This window comes from Psittacula echo (genome assembly GCF_963264785.1).
Source record: "Psittacula echo genome assembly, chromosome: 3".
In the NCBI taxonomy this organism is placed as follows: Eukaryota; Metazoa; Chordata; class Aves; order Psittaciformes; family Psittacidae; genus Psittacula; species Psittacula echo.
In genome coordinates, this window is record NC_137736.1 from 45,154,792 (window position 1) to 45,168,221 (window position 13,430).

Here is a 13,430-nt window from a genome sequence, read left to right on the forward strand (position 1 = left end):
AGAGTTACAATATTTTGACACCAGTACTTATTTCCAAAGGAGGAAATTCTTCCCGGAATTAAGAAAAATCAGAAAACTTTTCCCCAAAACTTTACTATGACAGGCTTCAAGTCTAGGTGCAACTGTATTTAAAGCATCACTTCTAATGAAAGAAAACAAAAACATTACCTGATAGCACTCTCCATTCAGATTGTCTAAGACATCTCCACATGTTTTACGCATGTATTTTTTACACCCATCGATCACCATTTGGTCAATGTTTGAAGCTGGTTAAGGCATTCTACATTCCAGAAATAATACAGGTAACAGTTTCTACTTCTTCAGAAAGAAATTCTCAAAAAAGATGCCATTCAAAGGAGTAAGAGTAAGATGTGTATCTTGGTATACATATTGCAATAGCCAGCCTTATGTATTCACCTCCAGATTCAGTTAGATGCTTAGGAATGCTTATTTTTATTTTTAATCACTATTTCTGATGCTTTAGGCTACCATTACTGTGAAAGCTTGAAATGTGAACAACAGGATGGTGTACTTAAAAACCCCATAAAGCTAAACTAAGTTAAGATTTTAACCTATATTTTCAAACCAATTCTTTTTAGTTTCTAACAAGGGAATCCCAAAACCTAAGGTGACCATATGGCTAACAGTGGTTTATATTACAAACTATGTGAAATACAGAATGTTGAAAACCTGATTCATATCAGTATGTTTAAGACAGGCCAAGAGTAGGTCATTCTGCCACCAACACAGTTCACTGAGTCCTGACGTTCCTTTTTTGCTTCTAGGTTAACTTTTTTATAGCATTCTTTAGAAAAACAGAAGAACCCAAGAAGGCAGAACTCAGCCGAAATCACAGACTTGACAGACCTGTCTTCTGTTATCAGAGAAAATATCAGCCTGATGACATAAATGTTTCTTTCCAGTTCTATGTGAATTGCCATTCAAGAGTTATAGTATGGATTGAGAACCAGAAAGGTGTTACATAATGATGTAAAATATGTAGTCACTTGGTCTCTCTAAGCTGACAAGAAGAAATTTCATTTTAAATCCTATCTCCTCATGAAAATCTGAACCTGACAGTTAACTGTGCTCAATGCTAGGACGTCAGCAGAAAATGCAGGCTGAAAATGTTGAAATCAATGCTCAGTCATTTGTCAAAGGATATCTCTACCATAGTAACCATCTTTGGCTTCAGTTTGACTATCTCATATAGTATACCTCCATCACCACCTCCTAGGATTAGCACTTCTTTCCCAGTGTAGTCTTCCTTTCCGCTGCCCATTATGGCTTGAGTATATGCCAGGTCACTCTCTGCCAGATCTGGATGAAAGGAAGAGAAAGAGTTGGACAGAAACATTACATCTTTAATTCTCATTAATTAGTATAATAAAGACCAAAGCAAGAGCACCTACAGAAACAACTTAGCTCCCAGAGACAGTCGAGGTAACGAGAGGTTGGTGATTTAACAAAGCTAGTAAGATCCTCCTTAAAATCCCACACAGCATTAATACTGGGACAAACCCAACAATAGCCACTTCACATTAGGAAGTACTGCATGGCAAGAGAAAAAGTTGTAGAGCAAAAACTGCCAGCATTTCAGACATTCGTCCACACTTGATACTTCAGTGAGTTTTTACCTAGGACTAGTGCTGCAAGAAACAAATCACGAGCTTTTTGAAAGCACACTCTGGACACCAACTAAAAAGTGCAACCTAGATGCACCCCTGTAGATCCCTGCACAGAAGTATGACTTAACACGTAACTGCCGAAAAGCCCTGAAGCATAGTTTCTAGTTGACTCACTCTTTATTCACTCCAAAGCAGGCAATAATGTTCCAAAGCTGTAGTAACACATCTGAGCTACAAGGGCAAAGCTTTGTGCAGCAGCACACCATGAAATACCCTATCATTCTGGCTGGCAATCAGCACTTTATTTGTAAGCGTACGATAACAAAATGACACAAAGCAGTATTTTAAAATCCCATGGAAGGTAAATAAATAATGGCATACTTCCCTTTCTATAAGGAACACTGTGACAACATTCAAACAAAACCTCATCTCCATATGAAACTGATAAGTTTCTGGGTAGAAGTATAGAATGCCTAGTTTGGTGATTTCAAATACAATTCTAACTGAATTAGAAAATATCTTGCTAATGAAATTCAGTAACAACACTTCAACTGCCATCTTCACAGAAACCCCCGACAGCTGCAGAAAGCTAAATGAACAGTTAGAGGTATTTCTGGTGATTTTGAAAAGCTATAGTCAAATTTCTTAATTACTCTGCCATTAGCCTGAAATTAGGTATTCTATTCCTAGACAGCAACATGCCTCATTTACATCAGTCAGCACTTCTCAACATAAGTCCTGAGAGAATTAAGCATACCCCTCCTTGATGTCTAGATTTTCTAACAAGCTGCATTCTTACCCAGTCTGAAAGAACAGTAGCTTCTCCCAAGTTCACTTTCAAAATTACAAAGTTGGGCAGACACAGAGTACCACATATATAGACATTCCCATAAGGCTGCGTTATTCTTCTCATTAACTTAAGAGTTTAACTGAGCATTTTGAAGGAGACAAAGTCAGATGATGTTCACCTACAAAGCAGCTAAATGGTTTAAGATACAGCTGTCCTGTACCTCATCAAGTAATTCCTCGAGAGAATCAAGGGAACAGCAGGTTTATACAGACACATCTGCCCCCCACCTCCTACTTCTTCCTATTTCTTTAGAATTCCACTGTATTTTGAAGGCTGACAAAGTAGCTTATTTTACTGTCAAGGATAAGCCCTCAAGAGGTTGGACTTGCAACAAACAAGTAAAAGCTCAAATGAAAGGAGTAGAGTAAGCTCTCCCAGACAACACTGACTTCTACACTCACGACAACTTTGGAAATTTTTTTTGTATTCTAGATTTTACATTGCTCAGATTTTCTGATTAAAATGCTTTATACAGAGAAACATATTTTACTTTATACAGAGGAGCATATATGTGGGTACATGCATGTGTCCCTGCCCATGGCTATTCTATGATTCTATGAATATAGCTTCCAGCATCAGAACCATGACTGCTAGTAATCTATTAAAACTGTCCCATAGTGAGATAGAAAACAACACTTCCTACATTTTCACAAAAAGATCCTGAAATGAGATGATACATACTGACATCCCCACTGAGGATAAGAATATTCCCAAACTGTTTTGAATGTAAGATTTTAATATTTTGAAAGGGTGAATCTTCATCATAAACAACTTCATCTATGTCGTACTCCACCAGGCGCCCATCAGCTGTGGGCCAGTATCTATCGATGACACCTCCCCTCAAAATGGCTGGCAATCTACAAAGAAATAATAAGAAAAAGTATTACAAAACATTTGAGAATGTTTATTAAAAAAAAATCCCTCTAAACATACTGTGGATTCACCATAATAAATACTTAGAAGAGGGATCTAAGAAAACTTGCAAGATTTAACACTCAGCAGATAAGCTTACCAGCCATATGTTAAATATACATAACTTGCTAAGGCACTGATGAAATATTATATGGTTCTTCTTTATGTACAACTTCTACAACATTTACATGAATGTCTCTACCCTTAGAGAGGATATTTACATAACATGGCTAGAAACTGATAAAATACAAAAGCAGACTTCAGACCAAAAAACATGACAAAACCTCTTCCCATCTTCAGCTCAGCTAAGAACGCCATTTCTTTGGGTTAGTGGACCTCACTCTCCTAAAATTGTACTGAGAGTCATTTTAAATACATACACAAACACAAAAAGTGATCTATTACAGTGTTTCAAACCAAGCCAGGTGACCCTGCAGGTTTGTAAGCACAAACCCTGGTGTACGCTGACAGTTTGTGTTACTTTCACAAAGCAGTTCAAGCACCTGCATAGATTGTTTTGGGTTTGTTTTCTGTATGGTTTTTAAATTCCATATAGAGGTATCTTTTTCCAAATCACTACTTCACCTGTAAGGACAAACTACATTTGAAGTGGCAGTGAATGATCAAAATGATTACATTCCATTTCAAGCAAAATGTTCAGGCACAGAGTTAATGAGATTTCCCACACATTTCAAAGCTAAAAGCCGCCTTTCCCCACCCAGCAGGGTGCAGCAGAAGACCAGACAGACGAGATGGTTTTAAATTCACTAGTGATTCTTAGAGAGCATTTCAGAAATATCTTTTACCCTCAGTGAGCCGCCAGATGGCAGCACATGGGGAAAACAAGACCATCTATTCACTACATCAAAACAACTAAAAGGCAGGAAGAACTTTCCCAGCAGCATTAATTCTAGAGCAGCAGTGTGTGTGAAGCTAACACGAGAAGGATGCAAAGACATTTACTTTGACGGGTGTGTGACAAGATCCATACCAGATCCATTGCTGTAGGAGGTTCATCGTCCTATACCAAGGTAACCAAATTTATCTAGATCACTTTAGGCGGACCTTTTTCCTGATCCATTTTTAACAAGTTCCTATCCAACAAACTCTCAATATCGTATTTCAGCATTAAAATACCTTCAGAGAGTGCACTTCTCCCCAGTATACACATACATTTGCAGACTGTGTGCAGGTGAGGATTTACCAGTACAAATAAAGCAAGACAACTACCTTTCTTCTACACACAACTATATTACACCTTGAATATTTTCTGTGTGTAATTACTTTTCAGATCACTACCACTTCACTTATGGTCTTGTACAGCCTTCAGATAACCTTCTACTGCAGTACTGCTTCGCAGTTTTCCCATTCCGTAGTTTGCTCCTTTGCTTTACAGAATCTTGTTGATTTTACACTGCTTTTTACTTTTCTTAAAGTACTTCCACTTCTGTGTTCTTTAAAGCACCTGCTACCCTTTCCAGCAAGTGCATGCCTGCAGTAAGTGCTCTTTGGCTTTGAGTTGCCAGTCACTGCCACTCACCAGGAAGACACCAACATGAACTGTGTTCTTCCAGATCCTGGGAAACTCCAGCATGAATGAACGCTGTTTCAGCAGCAGGCAACAAATCACAATCAGCACCCGTACAGTTCAATGTACAACTTTGTATTCAAAATCAACCAAAATGACAGAAGGCTTGCAAAGCCTCCCTCCTTCAGCTATATTAAAACATTTCTATCTTCTTGACAGGGCCCTAAAGCACAGAGGTTCCACTGGCATTTTTGCCACATGTGCCCAAGGCCAGCACCACAAGGCACAGCAGGGACAGAGCTGTCAGAGAAAAAGCTGTGGGAAACCTTAACAAGGAAGGGCCTTTTCTATGGGCTTGAGCTTTGTTTTAGCTCCAGCCCTCACCCCTGATCCTTGCCCAAGCTACAGTGCAGCTCTGTCCATACCTGCCCAAGTATTTCGCCAGTCCTTGACACCTACTACCTCAGTCTCAGAGCTGCCTCAATACTACAGCCCAGTCTGGCAGTCACAGGGCTGGGGCTGACCCCGGCCATCATCACCAGCCCTGCTCACCTTGTCCACAAGCTATGGGATGTGGCCTAACAGGTACAGTTCATGCCCTGGCCTATCCCCCTGACACCTTTGCACTCCAGCCCTTCCAGCGCAGTCTGCATTCACTTCCAGATTCCATTTTCTCCCACCATTTCATGCAACCACTGCAGCAAATTAAAGAAATAATCCTTGCCCAAAGCAACAATACTGAAGATGAAGCTTACCAATATGAAAAACCTCGCATGATCTTCAATTCTTCAATAAAACAATTTTAAAATAGTGGGGGGAAAACCACATATGCATGAATACATCCTTCAGGCTATTCATCACAGTACAACAAAGCATAATTTGCTTATTATCTTTAGCAACTATGCAGACAAGCCACATATAGAAGTAGACGTCTGAACTTACCGTTTCACCCTTTTTATGTTACCATGAAACAATTCTTTCATTCTCTCTTCTACTTTGTTTAGAAGCTGAAAAAAAATGGCAAACAAGAGGTGGAAATATAGGCAATCATTTGATGTAAAGTATCTGTTAAATTAGGCTACTTGGAAGGCAATAAGTAGGAGCACCTGTACTGAAAGACTGTCAAATGTAACATTAGAAGCCTATGAATAACTAGCTGGGCACCTTAGCCTTATTACTAGCAAGAATGTGCATACTGTAGCAGCTGTCATCACCGCATTTAGTTCCCTTACAGGATAACAGCCAGATCTTTCAGGCACAGCCAAACAAGGAACATGAGAACCCTGTAAGTTACATTCCTGTCAAAGCAGTGGCCTATTCCCTTGCAATGTCCAATTTCTGGAGCCTTCAGATCAGGGAAGATGAAATTATTTTTCTCCATGGGGAAGAACTTACTGTATAGAGACTCCCAATATGTCAGATTAGAGAAGGAAAAAAAATAATCCATTTTACCAGGTTACAGGTTGAGGATCACTTCTGCTGCACTACCCTGGGTACCTGAAGAGACCTGAGCCCTAGCCAAGGCTGGTTATGTCTTTACAACTCTTACAGCAAACAACACCAGGCCTGGGACATGCAAAATAGAGTGTGTGCATTCATATGTGTATGTAACTATAAAAGGTGTAGTGAGGATGAAATTCTTCACAATGAGGGTGGTAAAATACTGGAACATGTTGCCCACAGATGTGATGGATGCTCCACCCCTGAAGACATTTAGGGCCAGGCTGGATGTGGCTCTGGGCAATATGATCTAGTTAAAGATGTCCCTGCTCACTGCAGAGGGGTTGGACTAGATGACTTCTGAAGGTCCCTCCCAACCCAAACTACGATTCTATACTCATCTGTAAGCACTCAGGTTTGAACTAACTAAAATATAACTAAATATACTTTGACAAACCCGAAGACAAGGGGCTACCCATGCAGTTTGAGAAACCTAGTAAGATAAGCATCACTCATACCTGATCAACTTCCTCTCTTCCTTTTGTATAATCACTGTAGCTCTGCAGATCCACCAACACTAATCCATGAGGGTGAATTCTCAAATTGGCGAAACTACAAAATAGAGATATGATTTTATTATTAAAACTTAGAATGAGTAAAGAAAGACTGAAATTGGTTATATTAAATTCAGAATGCATGTTTCTTTTTCCAGCCATCTGTAACTGTCAGCAGGGCCAGCTCCGGTCTTCCTATGCAAGTCACTAAGTAGCAAAGTTGAAAAAGCATACCAGTCACTACATAACTAATAAAATCAGCAGGCAGCAAGGCAGCTCTTTAAATAAGGCTACTTCAGTTGTGTTGGTTTTGATTTTTAATTGAAATCAAGCATCATGAAAACAGCTGAACATTTTCCTTCTCTCTGCCTTCCTTCTCACTCCTTGGGGTTTTGTTTGTTTTTTAACTTTATAGGTACTATACACAGAGTTCACATTCAGAGCCGAACAAAAATTTCTAAGTGAGAAACAGTAAGTGTTCTGGAGCAAACCATGGCTTTGACTGGCAAAGAAATCAGAGCAGCAAACTTTCATTGATGAATACAGATGCAAGATAGACAAAACTCCTACTATATATTGTATTACAGGAACATTTAAAGACCAAAGAGCATGGATGGCTTCACCATGCAACGTGTTGGCTGGACAAAGAGAAGACCTCAAGGAACTTGCAACGAACAAAAAAAGATAAGGACTATGAGGAAGGACACAAGAAAATACAAAGAGTAGCAGAGGTGATATTCTTTTCATACTAGGGAGGGGAGAAGACAATAAGAAACAGGCTACAAGGGCACTACACAGACAGACAAAAGGGGAAGTATACACTGAAAGAGGAGAGCAGAGGGGATAGGAACAGCTGAGCAAAGCAAGCAGGGTATTCAGGGATGGAAATTCCTTAGAACAACACAAAAGAAACCACAGGTAAAGTTGTATATAGTTCTTCGAATGCCCCTTTCTTTGTTTATCTGCTTTCATCACCCCATTCAGCCTCAAAGGCAAACCACAAACCAGCTCCTGTTGAGACAAAAAGTTTAGGTGACCTCTTATCTCCCCACCATTCCCACCTTTCTGTGTCACTTCCAGAGCTCCCTGACTAAACTGTCAGTCTCAATGTGAACACCATCTTTCTCGTGGTGGTTGAAGTTTGACGAGCAAACACGCTTAGCTGCAGAGAGAAAATACTAAATATCCTGTGTTATCTGAAAATTATAAATTTTTGTAACTAAAGTGGTCATGTTGTGAAAGGGACTGAAATGATTCAAGAATAAAAACACTCATGCTGGCTTTTGGGCAGCAGTGATCTGTAGCTGTGATGTGTTTAGCAGTTGACAGAGAAGCTAGAATGTCACCCGCTTCTCTACAAAAGATGAGTCTGGAAAGTCTCAGGCTTTCTAGAAGACTTAATGCATGGATCTTGCCTTAAGGAGGAAAGATTCTTCTACCAAAACGCCGTCAGAATACCGTGCTCACAAAGTGACCCTCCCCACACCTACCCAGCGAATGTCCACTAGGTGTCCTCCCGACAACTGTTTTTGATTAGGAACTACAAAATGCCTGTGCTCCCCATGGGCACTAAGAGAAACCACAGAATAGCCTTAAAATATGCATTCTCCCCGCACTAGGAAATTACTCCTGCACAAAAAAACCCACAGTAATTTACCCTGATGAAAGAATGAACAGATAATAGTCAAGAAGTAAACAAAGACGATTTTTTTCTGCCCCTTTTTTTTTTCCAAATACCCCACAGAGTGGTAGTTGAAAAGGAGACTGGGTTTGTCAGCTAATTAAAAGAATTCAAGACATTTCCAAGGCAGCTTTCTCTCATACAAGCTATATAAGAAAGTGTTTCGGGAGAATCAGCAAATTCATTCTACTGCACTCCTGACAAAACCAAAGTAAAGGAGGAAGCTCTTCTGAACTTCAGCAAACACTTCACCTGCATCTTTTAGAACACTGCACCCCACTTGCTGGTGACTGTCACAGTTCAGTACTTTTGATACATGGGCCACTTCATACTTTGGATAGCAATCACACCATCTTACAGCTTAAGGTGATGTCCCCAGCAGTATTAATAAAACACAAGCAGTACCATTAAAAAATAATAATAAAAAGGCATACTCCCAGTCTTCCTCCCATCTCTATGGGCCTTCAGAGGTTTTAAACACATCTCTCTGAACCAAAGGGACTCAAATTGTGCACTTCTCCTAGAGTCTCTTGGCACTCATCATAGAGGGAATGGCTACTGCACAGGACAGTTCTGGAGAAAGTCCTACCAGGATTTTGTTCATGTACTGTGCCTAACATGAAAGGAAAATAAAATAGCCAGGCATAAGCATAGGAACAAACAGCATTATCATAAGACTCTAGGAGATATCTTTGGTTTGTTTGTTTGAGGTTTTTTTCCTCCATTTTATTAAAGAAAGACAAAAGAGCAGAGCTCATTAGATGGACGCACTGGTCCTTCCAGCAGGTTTTGGATGCAACCATTCACAGTGAAAAGGGATGTTTCTAGTGACATCCGCAGTCCTACTGCAGGCCCGCAGAGCCAAGGCTCTACAGATAGAAATGAATATTTGCACTTCCTTAGACACAACTGCGAACTTTGAAGTTCTCTGATATCTGGCACAGCGTCAGAAATATCTGCAGTGTTAGAAAAACTTTTTATCAGTTTATTCTTGTATTCCAAATAAACAACAGATTGTCCCATCACTTGAGCTCTTTTAAATTCCTTTCCTAACAGAATCACGCACCTGCCGTAAGATTTGACAACTGACATTGTTTTCATCTTCCCCTGTGACTGCATGAAATAGTTTCTCAGTAGGGGATGTTACCACCATTGCTTTGGGTTTTTATTTTTTTGGATGGGAGGCAGAGAGGGGCATTGCTCTGAAAAGTACAACCCCAAAACTTCAGACTTACTGTAAGTGATATGACAGCATTACAGTAGAGCCAGTTAACACTGCAGAACTCATCAAACTGCTACCTCTACCAGAACTGCAAGGTTCTACCTGAGGGTAGAGATGAATAGCAGGCACCAGTCTGAAGTAGGGACAGTGGGACAAAAATTCAAGTTCTGAGTGTTGGGTCAATAGTCTCAGACCGCTAATTTATGGTGAACAACCTTGACTGAAACTCAAAATCCTTAAAGAAGGCAATACAGTTCTAGGTTGGTTATACTTTGGTTAAAAGTCACCCAGGTGGAAATTAACACTCAAAATAACCTAAAATGCCTGTAAAGATTTAAAGACACAGGAAACAGTAGAAGTGTACATTCAAAAAAGTGACCAGTCTAGTAGCATTAAGGCAGCAGCAGCAGGCCAAGGCTGAACCACAAAAGACTTACTGGCTTCAATCAGCAGGGAGCAAAAGGCTATGCTGGCTTTTGTTACTTTACATTTGTCTGCCTGGCAGTAAGCATGTGAATGTGGCTTAGCAGCAGCTCTTTAAACATCTGAATAAGGTTTTTAAGAACCACGATACTACAGTTTCCATTTCTACCTAGGAAAACATAGTGAAGATTACAAATCAAAATGGGGGGGGGGGGAAGTAGTTTTCTTCAAAAGTCTCCCCTCCTGCCTCTTGTCTTACTGAAAAATTTAATTTCCGATTTCAAAATAAACCACCTGCAACACCTTTGGTGTGTGCTCACATGTACCTATCATCAAAGCATCTCTCCATTAGGAGACAAAACCCCCACTTGCTGTTGCACCTGCATACCTATCTTCTAGGGTAGTACTAAAGCTTTCTGTGCTTGGAGTCTCAGCTTAGACATAATTCTAGCACTGCATCTTGCCACCTGAACAACAGATGTCAAGAAATAAATATCAACTGCACGAATCAGAAAGTAACTTTGAAACTGAGAAAGGTTTTGGACAAGCATCCTCTATTTAAAAAGAGCCAGAAGCAGGGAGATCAAAACATTCTAAGCCAACCTGTGTATTCTACTTTGTTACTTGTATTGAGTAAGAAACACTGCAATCCCACATAGTTCAAAACTATTTGGAAAATTATTTCCCCCACACCATACCCAAAGAATAAAATTGTATAGGCAGACAGGTGCCTACAAACTCCCCTTCACCCACCAAAGCTTTTATCTGCTGACAGACTAACTTTGAATCACTACAGAATATAGTTCAAGGATTTGAAAAATAATTTGCCAATAAAAGCATCACCTGTCAAATTACTCAATGAGGGAGGAAATGAGAACCTGCTTATACTGGGAAATTCCCAAATATAAAAATAATTATTGACATGGCATTATGTCAAAGCACACACCAAAAAAAAAAAAAAAAAAAAAAAACAACAAAAAACTGCCCTTCATCAGAGGGACTTAAGGGACCTTAAGGAATTAAGCAACCACAGTTTTTCACTATATCATTATATCTGTTCTCTTTTTACAAAATAAGAAAACTAAATAAATGAAAGCTATCATAGTTCTAAACTGTTGCTGATTCCTAGCAACTGCTTCCTATTCTTCAGCCCGTATTTGCACTCTAGGTAACTCCCTGAATAAACTGCTACATTTCAGCCTGAAACAAAGAGCTGAGGAATGTTCACCCTGCTCCTTTAAAATATACTGACTAGGTTGTAGAGTGGTTAGCAAAAGACTAACAGAGAAAAGTAAAAACACCCCTCCCTTCACAGTGTTAACATGTTCATCATCATCTCAGTGACATACAAACCAGCTTCAACTGGATAAATCTTGCACTGTTGTGAATGCCAGTAGGATTACGCTTCTCTAAACAAGAATTCAGACACAAAACAGAAGCTAAAAATGGATGTATGCATAAGGGAGGTCAAAGCTTTTCTGTAACAGTCTTCCACTCTAAAAACAGTGATTTCAGGTTTCATTTTTGTGGTGTTTTAAAGACCTTTCAAGTTGAACATGATAAAAGAGGGAGCAAGAAAAAAATCTGATAGCTGTACACAGCATATAACAGGAATACTTGCTGACAAGCAATGATGCCATTAGAATATAATATCAGCTGAGAAGATGCCCAACAATTTGCAAAGATTGGCTTTAACAATTTTTTCCTTACCCTAGATTTTATTCTTTTTAATCTGTTAAAATATAATGGAACCTATGACTCTGCACAAAGTATACATTATATATACACATATCATATACATTAAATAAGACATTCCAAACTTTTCTTTTAACTGTCCAGTCTAAGCTAGAATGACACTTCAGTGAAAGCATGCTGCTTCAGGTGACCCTGAAAACATTCTGGAAGTTATATGAAAACACACAGCTCAAGGAAACCAGTGATGGGGCCTTGAAACTCAAGAGACAGAGCTCCTTCTCCTGCACGTTCTCCAACCAGTGCTGGAAAGCCAAATAAAGCATATCCATCCCCAACAGGGATATGGCCCCAGACAGGGACTTGAGTGCCTCAGGTGAGCCATTTCCTGCCCCGCTCTAGAGCTTTGTGTTGACAACCCCATTAATAAATGTTTTCAGCAGAACTTCCCTCAATTAGGTCCTTTGTCAGAGTAAATCACAAAGTAAGTGGACCAGGTAGAGTTGCCACTTGTGACTTTTGTTTGCTTAGCTTCAGACAAAGGAGAACAGGGAGCCGTTGCTTTGGTAATGACAACAGGAAAGCATGGTTTAATCCCCAAATCAAAACCAATTCGTTTAACAGCCCAGGCGTCTGTTCACCCAGTATTTTTGTCAGAGACAAAGTTTTGTTAAATTGTGGGCACTGCTGTTGATAATCTGTAGCACGGGGCACCCTGCAGACCATAGGGGTTATCTTTGCAGACTTTAGAGCGTAGACACTCTTTAGCAACACATTACTATCTCATCTCAACCATTTCTTTTTCCTGGGATTAGTACCTATTTTATTAGGTCAGCTGCACACCTTTGACTTGCAATGGCTCAGTCACCTTCCACTGGTTAAAAAGGTGTTTGTATGTGCACACTCACAAACCCCCTACTCACATACAGAGGGCCGATTTACACATCTTTCATCCTGAGAAACTGCTGGTGACATACCTACTCTCCTTTACATTTCCACCCCCACCTTCTACTACAAATTACTTCATTTCCAGAAGCACCCTGTTTTGCAGGGAAGAAAAAGTCTGCATGCCCTGGTATTTCTTCCTATGTGTGCCAGATAGGGTTTTTTTTAATTAGCTTAAATTCCTTTATATATTAGGTCTCAGAATGCAGACAAAATTGGTAGTACTAAACCAAAGCCCTTTTTAATTATTATCAAATCCTCTGTATGTTGAAGAGTGGTAAGTAAGAATGAACTGGTGAAATGGTGCTGTTTTGTAAAGGTTAACAGTCTGGTCTGTTGGGTTTTTGAGTGTTCACACCGTTATTTATATCAATTAACCAAAACGGCATCAACTGACAATGGAGTACTTTATTTAAGGCTGCCTTAAAGTATATGCAGTTTAAGTGATCTGAAAGCTCAAGAAATCGAAACTCAAGAGATCCCAAAACTCACAAAAAGTTCTGCACATGCTACTGTTCCCAAATTCAGAGTTTAACAAGACAGGCAAAGCACAGA

General features: G+C 39.7%; 1 protein-coding gene across 1 annotated transcript in view; it reads right to left on the minus strand.

The window, feature by feature from the left end:
• Positions 1-13,430, minus strand: part of SMS (spermine synthase) — a 51,727-nt gene that overhangs the window by 16,252 nt on the left and 22,045 nt on the right. The window contains exons 3-7 of the mRNA XM_080612941.1: positions 6,877-6,970; positions 5,861-5,925; positions 3,160-3,335; positions 1,164-1,320; positions 169-256 (exon numbers count right to left, since the gene is read on the minus strand). Of these exons, the coding sequence (XP_080469067.1) occupies positions 169-256; positions 1,164-1,320; positions 3,160-3,335; positions 5,861-5,925; positions 6,877-6,970 (580 nt within the window). The remainder of the gene's footprint in view (positions 1-168; positions 257-1,163; positions 1,321-3,159; positions 3,336-5,860; positions 5,926-6,876; positions 6,971-13,430) is intronic.